Source organism: Trematomus bernacchii, unplaced genomic scaffold (assembly GCF_902827165.1).
Source record: "Trematomus bernacchii unplaced genomic scaffold, fTreBer1.1, whole genome shotgun sequence".
In the NCBI taxonomy this organism is placed as follows: domain Eukaryota; kingdom Metazoa; phylum Chordata; class Actinopteri; order Perciformes; family Nototheniidae; genus Trematomus; species Trematomus bernacchii.
Window position 1 is genome coordinate 2,001,080 of NW_022987524.1, and position 12,688 is coordinate 2,013,767.

At 41.0% G+C, this 12,688-nt stretch overlaps 1 protein-coding gene across 1 annotated transcript in view; it reads left to right on the forward strand.

Annotated features, from left to right (window-relative positions):
* Nucleotides 1-3,781: 3,781 nt before the first annotated feature.
* The window catches only part of cfap157 (cilia and flagella associated protein 157), a 65,162-nt gene continuing 56,255 nt past the window's right edge, over nucleotides 3,782-12,688 (forward strand). Inside the window, exon 1 of the mRNA XM_034119243.1 lies at nucleotides 3,782-3,927. Coding sequence (XP_033975134.1) covers nucleotides 3,782-3,927 — 146 coding nt within the window. The remainder of the gene's footprint in view (nucleotides 3,928-12,688) is intronic.

Consider the following 12,688-nt stretch of genomic DNA (forward strand, 5'->3'; position numbering starts at 1 on the left):
AAGAAGGAGATGTTTCTACAATAATGTGGAGGAGAGCTCTCCTGTCAGACTGAGAGGCTCAGTGAGGTAAATGACTCTGAGTGTTTAGATCAGGGGTCGGCAACCCCTGGCACGCGTGCCACCATTGGCATGCGGCACCGTAACCAGTGGCACACTAGGAATAAGTGGAATAAGTGTGCAAAATATTTAAATGTTATTTTCGGATCCTGAACGAGACCGCCGCCAGAGCGCGTCTCCCCGTTACCTGCAGAAGGAAGCCATGCACGCAGCGCAGCCCCGCTCTCTTTAACTCCAGGCGACTTTCTGCCGCTTTCCTCCGTAATGCAGTGCTGATAGTTTCACCACAGAGGAAAGCACTTCGCAAATTGCAGTACCCATAAGGAGCTGTAAAAATACCGCAGTTTTTGCGTGACGTAAAATACATGACACTTTTCTCTGTGTGCGGCAAAACAAGCTCGCCAAAATGGCTTCACCAGTCTGGCAGTATTTTAAGGTGTTCGAAAATGACAATAAAATAGCGGTGCAACGTGTGTGAAGCAGAAATCCTGCAGCTCCACCCGCTGTGACGGACCGGTGAGCGGAGCAAAACACACACTAGAGTTAGACCTAACACACTTAGCTATTCGATCTACCTCTGGAACTAGTTATAAATATTCTTCACTGTCGGGTCACTCATTACTGGATCAGTGAGCTGCATGAGATACTGACAGGCTGTCAGGAGAGAGAGAGAGGGGGAGAGAGGAAAAGAGAGCGCTTCAGCTCATTTCTCCCGTGTTATTATCCAAAGTTAATGTAAACTTGAATAATGTACTTCATTTGAATGTAATAATTATGTTGGTTGTTGTTTGTGGAAGCGCCAGTGAATGAGCCCCATTAACTGAGTATTAAACATTTCTTTAAATGGAAGATCCCCATAGGACCCGCCCACTCGATCGGATCGGCGATCGGAGCATCCCTAATGTAAGTTGCACTGACAGGTCCACACACTGCTTCCCCGCAGCGAGGCTCCCCCGCCCTCCTGTTGACAGTTCACGAGCGTCGAGCTCTTCACCCCCACACCCCCCCCCCCCCCCCCCCCCCCCCCCCCCCCCCCTTGATAATTCACGATCGTCGGCACGCTGATTTTTTTGAATGGCACTTCATATCAAAAAGGTTGCCGACCCCTGGTTTAGGTTAACTTTAGTCTAAGTTATCTCAGTGGGTCTCAAACGGTTTGATCACAATTTATGTAAACACATATCTCCAAGGCACACCTTTATAATTATTGGGATAAACAGGTTTGAAATAATTTCAATGTATACTATAGGACAGTAAACCAAAAATATCGTTTAAAACTGGAGAGATAAAAAAAATATGCATGAATAAATAAATGTTAACTAGGTAAAATAAGATATGAATGAACAACAGAAATAAAATAAGTTACATTTATGTGTTATTGGCTATGGTAGGTTATTGGTTATGTTCACATACTTGTTTGATTATTAAAATGTAAACCGATCTTTTTCATATGGGTGTTTAGAGTTGTACCCCCTAGATCTAGTCTCTAGTAATGTGTGCTCAAAGTGCACCAAATTGAAGCATTTTACTTTAACCTGTTAAGCACCAAGCCTGTTTTTCATGTTTCAGGCTCGAAAATGACATGCCCAAAACAAATGACTACAACCTAACTTCTAAAAGGGTTATATGAATAATTTCTTTTATCAAAGCAAGTTTACATCTGTGAGTTGGACGTAGAAGTGTCAGAATCAATATAGATGTTTTTTATTTTAAAGAAAATTCAGATTTTACATCGTAAAAAACTGTAAATTATAGTGTCCGTCCAAAGATTATTTTACAGATAGTGAAAACTACCCTTGGATGATGGGTTAGTAGACTAAAAGCTTTAGGAATCCAAAGTACAACATATAATAAGTACCCTGTATCAAGATTGATGCAAAAAAAGTGACATTTGACCTTTTTAGAGAGGTTTAGCCAAAACCACCCCACCTCTGAGGTGATTTGGGTGAAAATGTTTTTTTTTCCATATCTCTGGCCCCCCTTGCTCGATTTTGATGGTTGACACCTCTTTCTGACCGTTAGAGCCAATAGAATCGAAGGGGGAGGCTCCCACACACAGACGTTGTGAAGACAAAAGGTGGGGGCTGCGCGCATGTAAATTTAGGGCAGAGTGGAGCTGCATTCTAGCTCTGGCATTTGGAAACAAAAAAGCAGTTTTATTGCTTATGGATTATCAGAAATAATTTCAAAGAGGGCACAGATACATTGGATGAACCTATGGATTAACTGCAGCATCGTTTTTTTATCGTTTTAATGCCATTGAAGACCAGTTTTGACCAAGGTAAGCCATGTTAGCGTTTCTAGCTACTTAGCTCCACATGTTATGATGTACGCTTTCGTTTATAGCGTCGCAAATGTTTATCACTGAGTGTTGAGGTTTTTTACACAGATTCAGTGTCTCCAGGACACCAAAAACGAGTGGTTGGCTGTGCATCTAGGATAAGTAATAAGGGAGTTATTGTGAGTTTAAGTGCCGTTTTAGGTTAAATGTTTTCGCTCGTGGCTAATTCAGAGGCTGAGTGCTAGCATTGTGGGTTTTTTTTTGATTTTTTTTTAAAAAAGATCAGTTAGCTGAGTTTCTTCCCGTTACATGGATATAAAACATTCATAGTTTATTAAATATTAAGATTCCTTAGACGTTGTTTCCTGCAAATGACGCGTTTATCCGCCCGGTACTGGGGGGGCCGTGCATAACAGGTTAAAATGTTCAAACATTTCTTCCCGGGGGGGCATACCCCTGGACCCCCCTAGAGGATGTGACCTCCATCCCCCATTCTATTGTGTATTCCTTGGATACTCTATTGATCTTTACCTTTTTCTATTGTACAATTCTCTGGCTGGGGGGGCGCCAGCTAAAATCTCGCCTAGGGCAGCACATTTTCTAGAGCCGGCCCTGCTCTCAGTATTTAGATAGTTAACTGTAGTCTAAGTTATTTCAGTGGGTCTGAAACGGTTTGGTCACGATTAATGTAAATAAGTATTTCCGAGGCACACGTTTATATGATCATTATAGGTATAAAAAAATAAGAGAATAAATGAAAAACAGGTATGAAATACTATATGACAGTAAAACAAGAATACATTTTGAAAGGGGAGTGATTTGTAAAATATCCATAAAGAAATAGAAAATCGGTTTACAGTTATGTTTCATATGGGTGTTGAGAGGTATCCATAGATCTCTTAATTTTGCTCTCAAAGTGCACCAGATTGTCATATCTCCTTTTATGTGCCATTGCAAATGTAAAAATATGTCTGAGTGACCAAGGCAGATGTTGTGCCACTGGGCCAATAAGTGACTACAAAGACCAAACATATATTGTAGAGTGATATCAGGCAAATATTTGAGGGTTGGGGAGGTATGTTGTCTATTTTGGCAAGCAGAGATTTTATTTGAACAGAATTTCAATCTGGTGTGGCCAAGTATGGTGATGGCTTCATGCTCAGAAATAACTATCGGATTTCGAACAATTATTAAACAGTGTATTTTTCAATCTTAAAACATGGTCCAAAACAGCAATTTAACACACTAATAAACATCACACGTGTCACACAAGTTTATGTTTGGTTAAAAATCGGTGAAAATTGTAATGTTCGTTTGGCATGATCAAATTGTTGCTCATGCGGCTTTGTGAAGAGGCAAACTTTTCAAGGAGTGCCTGAAGGCAGCATTGCCTAGCAACAGTGTGGTTTAGTTACTCGCCTCTCACAAACTTTCTCCGACACCATGCCAAAAAAGAAGGAAAAGAAAAGTGTCGAGAAACAAAATGATGTCCAGAAAACGCAGAAAAAAGACAGTCCTGCTGCTGCTGAAGGCACAGAGAATTATTTATATCTGACTCAAAAACGATATCTGAACGAGCAGCTGCAAAGGTGAGATTTATATATATATATATATATATATATATATATAGGCTATAGGCTATATATAAAATGTTATATATAAATGTTACGAAACCAAATTACTTTGAGTTAACTTACTTTATTGGGAATACTTTGGTAAAATGTTTGTGTGAGTACATTTTTTATATAACTTATTTAGTCCAGTAAAAGCAGGGCTGCCAACCTTTGAGTTCAGCTTAGAGTGAGATTTCTTTTTTGGTGAACCGAAAAAAGAAACGTTCATGTGTACAGTGTTAAAAATGTATTGAACAGTACAAACTAGGGTTTCCCATTAATGTACCGGGCGCTACAGTGGAATACGCACATACACAGTGTACCCGCGACCTAGGTTGCGGTCGAATAGTCCAAAAATCAGCTCCTAAATTCTAACCCTATCGTCTATTCCTTGACCTCTGAGTGAAACGTCACGGGGTTAAGGGATAGTGGATAGGAGAATTCAAAAGGATTTAGGAGAAGAGACTGCGGTACTTTAGAGAATCCGACTGCACTTTCACTATCCGACGTGTTTATCCAGCCGAGGTCATAAATGTGCGTCTGCTGCTGTGGGGAAACTATGGAAACTACAGTTTTCTATACAGCGGACTGCAACATGGATGTTTAATAAGAACGAGGGACTACTGTAAACTCATCTAGAGACTCTGCACCGTGCTCTGATGCTGTTGTTTAATGCTTTATGAACGGGGACAACAGAGAAACATATTCTTCATGACCAAAGTTGGAATTGAAATAAAAAAGGAAATTGAAACTTATGCTCGTCACCCTCTCCCTCCGGTCCACATTAATACAAATGATCCCAATAGCCTACGTATGATTGTATGAAAATATCTTAAAATCAATACAAATGTATTTATTATAAACGTTAGTCCTTAACATCTATCACTGTGTATATCACCATTCAAACATCTTTTAAAAGTTGAACAAACCCCACACAGCTCAGTAAAGACTGTGAAATGTTGACTTTATTTGATCATTTCAGTAAAAACTAACGTTCATATTTCTCTTTTTGATTATAATACTGATGAACGTTCCAAACAAAGCACTTTGGCAACTTACCACATACGTTTTAAAAAGCTTAATAAGCACCGTAACTTTCATGATATCATTTCTCGTTCATAATCGGTTGTTTCCGTGAATGGCCGACTGTTGTGTGACGGTAAATGCCGCGGCCGCAAGGCATTGTGGGGCAGCATTTTCTCCTCTCCTTTAGGTTAGGGAGGTCCAGTGGTTCCTAAGCTAAAGGAGATTATAAAGGAAGTTTGAAACCTCCTTTCCTTTCATTTAGAGAATTCGAACAGCACTTATCATGGCTGCCACTGAGGGACTTCCGGGTCATTTCACTCCGTTAGGAAGGTTCCTAAGCTAAATGGACTATTCGACCGCAACCCTAGATTCCACCGGGTCCGCCTGCGCCGCGTTACGGCTGTGCCGCGGTTTTGGTCCGGCCTCCTCCAGCGTCATACCCTACCAGGCGCGTTTCAGAAGCATTTCAGAAGCGGAGCGTCTTGCCTGCCGGCTCGCAGTTTTTGTTGATTTGGGCATATTTCCTGGACAGGCTACTTTGTACAGACAAAGTTAATAATAACTGTAATATTCCAGTTATAAACGACATGAATCAAAGATGTGTTGCTGTATTTTAGTGGTAAAAAAATGCATTCATCATCATAATTATTCTATATATATAATTTACACAGTGCCTGTAAACCGGAGGAGAACGCTGGCATTTCTCCTCCTACTTGAAAGACTACGGAGGGATAGGGTCTGCAAAATTAGTTTGTGTGTGTGTATATATATATATATAGGGTTGGGAGGGTTACTTTGTAAATGTAATCAGATACTGATTACTGATTACATGGCTCTGAAAGTAATCCGAATACAGTTACAGTTACGTGTCTTAAAAAAGTAACGTAATCAGATTACTTTTAGATTACTTTTGGATTACTTTATTTTTCCATCACAGATGGGTATGTTTTGGTGAACAGGAGACACAAAAAGCAAAAGGAAACTGAACGTGTTTTTACTGTTTTAATGGCTTATCAAGAGCACAACTGAAACATAACATCTGAAACGATGTAACAACATAATACACTTTTTGGGGATGTAGCTTGGGATGTGAGGAGTGAGGGACACGGCTTAGAACGGGCGTGTCGCCTTCTGTCCTGCCAGTGTTGGCAGGACATGAATTAAAATGTCGAACTCGGACTTCATTTTAAGGACATTTCGGCCAGGGGTGTAGAGCTATATTTGTTTAAGCACCGGATTGGCAAAACAGGAGAGTGTGTGCACCAGTCTGCCTTGATCTATGAATTCATGTCCGTGACTCTCGCAGTATCTGCTGCCCACAGCTGTTTTATAGAAGGAAAACCTCCTTCACTTCATGAAATCTCTGCAGCACCAGGAGGCAGCGGGAGGGTTAACTCAGCCTCTGAGAAGAGGAGCCTTCACGCACCGCCTTCACTGTGTTTACCTTCAGAATCATTAGAAAGGATAAAGAGCGACCGCAGGCTGATGTGTTTTAACCACACACACCTCTACACACACACACACACACACACACACACACACACACACACACACACACACACACACCACACACACACACACACACACACACACACACACCACACACACACACACACACACACACACCCACACACACACACCACACACACACACACACACACACACACACACACCTCTACACACCCCACACACACACACACACACACACACACACACACACACACACACACACACCTCTACACACCCACCCACACACACACACACACACACACACACACACACACACACACACCCACACACACACACACACACCTCTACACACCCACACACACACACACACACACACACACACACACACACACACACACACACACACACACACACACACACACACACACATGATTTAAACGCAGACTTTTGTTCCTCCATGTTTCATTGTTATTGTATCACTGAGCGGACCCGCACATTTTTTTCAAACGCTCCCTTTTTTGGTCCATCTGCGGCGGTAATAGGTTTTGTGCGCTGTGATGATTCGGCTGTACCTTTAGTAATGAATATTAAATGTTGTGAGGAAATCTTTCCACCAATAATTCCAATAAGTAATCCAAAATGTATTCACTTCAGGTTTACGAAAGTAACTGTAATCAGATTACTCGTTTTTCAAATGTAACGCGAGCTGAATACAGTTACTTGATTTTTGTATTCTGATTACGTAACGCTGTTACATGTATTCCGTTACAACCCAACCCTGTATATATATATATATATATATATATATATATATGCTCTAAACGTTCCACTTCCTGCCTGCCCGACATTACCTTACGGCTGCGTCGCGTCAAAAATAGGATTCATCCTAATTTTAGAGGAGCCCTGCGCCGAGACGCTTCTGGGACGCTTCAGAGACGCTTCTGAGCCGTAACGCGCCGCGTGTGGTGGAATAGCACCCATTGACTAGAGTGGCCGCGATCTTTGCGAACGCCGCGGCGCAGCCGTAACGCAGCCGTAACGCGACCGTAACGCAGCCGTAACGCGACGCAGACGGACCCGGTGGAAATTAGGGGTTACAATGAAGGCTCGATAAACAGCTCACAGCATATAAAATGGCATATAGGTCGTAAACTAGGGCTGTCCCGAATACCATTTTTCGGGCTCCGGATAGTCGGTAGTAATCAGCAGCGAATATTCGGATATTTGGCCCGCGCGGGGGGTGGGGGGCGTAGTCAGCAGCGAACCGCTTCAACACGTGTATTTCGGTTTATTCACGGCATTCATTTAGTTATTCTACAGTATTGTTGTTTTATAGTTATATGTTAATGTATACAACCCAATTTGTGTTCTTTGAAATTGAAAAGGATATTGCATTGTGTTTGTTACTTTCGTTGCAGTTGTATATGTCTTAAGTGTAATTTGGCTTGGCTTCCTATTTTTTATGGACATGCTTTTATTTTCGAAGGAGAGTTAGCGCTGTTGACAGGAATTTGTTGTTGCTATGGAAACAACGTGATGGAGATTAACGGAGAAAAGTCATATCTACATATAAAGACGGAGAAAGTAAACGATAACGTTTATGGTTAAGTGTTAGCACCCCCCGAAGAGGCACAAGCTCTTACGTTGATATTGGAGATTTCAATCAATTCAATCAAAAACGAAAAACAAAAAAACGAATATCCGAATAACGAAATTGAAACCCGAATAGTACTCCAACGAACGAATATTCGGATATTCGTGTAAGCAGAGGTAAAGATATATTTTATGGGGGGGGGGACCTCACCTCCTCTAGGGGGGTCCGGGGGCATGCTCCCCCAGGAAGATTTTTATTAAATTATTGAAGTTAAATTCATCAATCTGGTGAACTTTGAGAGCAAAATTAAGAAATCTATGGATACATCTCTCAACATCCATATGAAACAGAACTGTACACAGATTTTATTTTTCTTTATGGATATTTTACAAATCTCTCCCCTTTTAAACTGTATTCTTGTTTTACTGTCATATAGTATTTCATAACTGTTTTTCATTTATTCTCATAAATGGTGACCAAACCGTTTGAGACCCACTGAGATAACTACTAGACTAAAGTTAACTATCTAAACACTCAGAGAGTCCGTTACCTCACTGAGCTGTGGTTATCTCTCTCAGTCTGACAGGAGAGGACCAGTAGTGTAGGCAGAAATGTACTTTAGGGCGGGCCTGTATAAAATAGGGTGGGCCAGCTTTTTCCAGGGGGAAAAATAACTTTAAAGTAGGCCTGGCCTATAATAATAATATATAATAATGCCCATTGCCAAGCATCGTTGTAGCATTTCCCTCAGAATAATGGTCGAAGACCTGACTGATGATATGAATTCATTGAAATCTCCAATATCAACGTAAGAGCTATAAAGACACAAAAATAACAAATACATTTAGGCTCCATCCGTATTAGAATCACTTTAGCATACTACCAAAAGTGAACTGTAAACAGACAGCAAAGCTACAAAACAGCATACAAACGAATTAGGATACAACCTACATGTTTATATTATAGTTAATACCAACTTTGTGCCTCTTCGGGGGGTGCTAAACTTAAAGTGGACCTATCATGCTATATTTGAATAATATAGTGTAGGACCATACCTATATAAGGCATATTCATACTTTTTTTTTTTCAAAATACCAAACAGATCATGCATTTTAGCCATGCCTCATTTTGCTCAATTTGACAATTTCTAGCTCTGGATTTGCAAGGGCAGATTCAGTGAGAACAGCACCATCTACTGGCCTGGCATATGTACTACAGCGTCTCCAGCGCTTTCGAACGGCAATGGCCGTGGCTGTCTCCTCCTGATTGGTGGAGTTGGCCCAATAGCCGTAGCGCCACTGTCCTGACGTCAGGACAGTGTTCAAATCTGGATCAGTTTGTATCAGATCCGTTGCAGCCCCTTTTTTAGAGATTTGGGTATGGAGGAAAATAGAGAGGGTTGTGTTTTCTGACACTTGGTGAGTTCCCTGGAACACCGGGGACACATATTCATGTATAAAAGACGTACAAAAGTGCATTTTGCATGATAGGTCCCCTTTAAACATAAACTTTATCCTTTACTTTCTCCATCTTTATATGTAGATTAATTAATCTCCGCTCCTTTTCTCCGTCACGTTCCAACAACTTCCTGTCAACAGCGTAAACTCGCCTTCAAAATAAAAGCATCTAAATAACACAGGAAATTAACCTAAATTACATTTAAGACATATTTACAACTTGTAAATATGTCACAAATTGGGTTATTTACAATCGTTATGTAACTCTTTTATTGCACTAGGTAACAGCAACAATAGGTTGAAGCATTAAAACCTGCTCATGGACTTGCAGTGGTCCTCGCCTTTTTTATGTCCCTCCAACGAGTTACGCAGGTGCTTCCAGTCTACATATCCATCCCTCGTAAATGCACCTTCAGCTCCTGGGCTGGGGAAATGTCTGCACATTTTACAGAAAAGCGCGTCCCTGCAGGCAGCTCTCTGCCTCTCTGCGCCGGAACCAACAACCAGTTTTTATCGTAAATGAGTTTGGTTCAGAGGATAAAACACATACAACATTAATTCAACTCGATATTTGTTCACTTGAATTTCACTTTGAATGCTTGGATATTCTCAATGGGTGAATACATTTTTTTATAATAATAATAATTTTTAAAAAAAGATTTAAAAAAAAAAAAATTAAATTTACACCGAAGCTTTCTCAGGGTGGGCCAATGAGTAAACTGGGTGGGCCTGGGCCCACCCTGGCCCTATGGTGGCTACGCCACTGGAGAGGACTCTCTCTCTCCTTGTTTTAGAAACAGCTAATATCCGTTAGCGCAGCTAGCTAACCAGATGCTAACAACAACAATGCAAATAGTGAGTTTGGTAGAAATATGCGTGAGATATGGGTTAATTGCGTGACTCTCACGCTCAATGCGTGAGGGTTGGCAGCCCTGGTAAAAGTAAAAATAATACCTGGAAACATTCGGGGCTTAGCCCACAGTGGCGGCACCAGAGATTTTCTTTTGGGGGTGCTGTGCAAGCCCCCAGGAAGTGCGCCGGACTCTGATGAAAATATTAGTTGTGTCCAAACGGCGGCACTACAATTTCCGTATCAGTCCGTGACGTCACTGGGCCCAGAAAGACTTTTCCCCATTGACTAACATTGGGAAAGAGACGTCTGTAAATCAGCGGATACTTTTTTAAAAACGAATTAAACTACCCAGTATGAACTATTTTATAGCCCTTATTAGAATCATTCGGTCCTTAAAGTTGTAAAATGCACTAAAAGGCGAATCTAGATTTATTTTCTGTCTCCATTAATTCTACTGAGCCGAGAGTGGGAGCTCGGGGGGCGGGGCTTAAGGGGCGCATGCTCTGACAGCTAGGCATGATGGGTAATCGTAGACGCTCTCTGAAAAGTTGGGCCATTTTGTCCTCATGCGCCAATGAGCAGCTCTCATAGGAAAGAACGAGACCCCGCCTCCGACGTTGTATCCAGTTCTTATTATACATCCATGGTGCTGTGTGCTCACGGCATATCATATAGATTTTTTTTTTTTTTTTAAATATTGAAGTCAAAAGCATCAATCTGGTGTACTTTGAGAGCAACATTAAGAGATCTATGGATACATCTCTGAACACCAATAGGAAACAGAACTGTAAACAGATTCTCTTTTTCTTTATGGATATTTTACAAATCACTCCCCTTTTAAACTGTATTCTTGTTTTACTGTCATATAGTATTTCATACCTGTTTTCATTTATTCTCTTATTGTTTTTTATAACTATAATGATCATATGAAGGTGTGCCTTGGAAATAATATTTTACATAATAATTGCATTCACTGAATACGGGAAATTACAATCTTGCCGTCCTCTCTAGTGTCATGATGAGGTTCAGGTAAAGCACGGTTAATGTATTATATTCAGGGGTGCACATCACTTTTTTAGTGAGTTACTCAGATGAGTACCAGGAGACAGCGTTTGGTACTCACCCCACACGAAGCGTGGTCCTCCTCAGTGTCTCCTTCACTGTCCTCTATTTACACTTCTTGCATGCTATGATGAAGATGATGAAGATGCATCTCCCTGTCTCTTTTTAAGCCTCCGATTTGCTTTCTCCAAAACTTGTTGCCAAAACTGTGAAGTCCTTGCATTTCCTGAGGCCAAGTTGAAGGATCAAATACTAAGAAATGATCACATGACTTGAAGTCATATCTGATTTCAGATGTGGGAAGTTACTAAGTACACTTATTCAAGTACTGTACTTAAGTACAATTTTGAGATATTTGTACTTTACTTGACTTTGATGCTACTTTGTACTTCTACTCCACTACAGTTCAGAAGTAAATGGTGTTCTTTTACTCCACTATATGTATTGAATACCTTTAGTTACTTTACAGATGTGGACGAATGATGTGAAATATAATCAAGTATTAAATCAGACTTTAGTTCCACCTGGAGTAAATTCACAAGCTACCCTGCAGTATACAAAGTCATTCAAACGAGCTGCACCTTTACCAGCTTTGAGAACACTTTATGATCAATCATTATAAAACATATCATATATATTATTCTGAAATGGACCAATCTGCACTATAGGCGCATTCACACCGCAGTACTTTTCCCACAAAGGTTCATGAGAACTCTTTAGTTCTCATGAACAGATCGCGTTCACACCGGAATAAGTCCCTGGGGGAGGATTAGGCAAATGAAGCCGCTGACGTCACTTCTTCTTCTTCTGCTTTGGGTTTACTGGCAGGCCGCAAACAACTTCACGGCGTATACTGCCACCCGAAGTCCCCGGACTCCCAGTAGCTTCTACTGAAGCCTTCCGAGTAAATCGCCAGAACGCCGACACCTCCTCATCTCCACCGCTCCCATGTTTTCTTTTGTTTTGCCATAAGTTAGTCTCTCTGCGTTTCTGCGCTGGGCTAATGCTAATAATGCTAATGCAAGGATAATAAAATGGCGGCTTCACAAAACCTTTTTGGAGTTTTACGGGGCGTGGTTTGCATTCCGCCCAGCCAATCAGACATAGGAACCTTTTTCTCCCACGAAAGTACCTGCTCTCTAGCAAAAGGGGGTAAAAAGGTTCTCATGAACTAATTTTAGTTCCGGCTCTTTTTAACTTTTTAACTTTTTAACTATATCGGAACTAAAGTGGGAAAAGTACTGCGGTGTGAACGCGGCTAATGACTACTTTTAC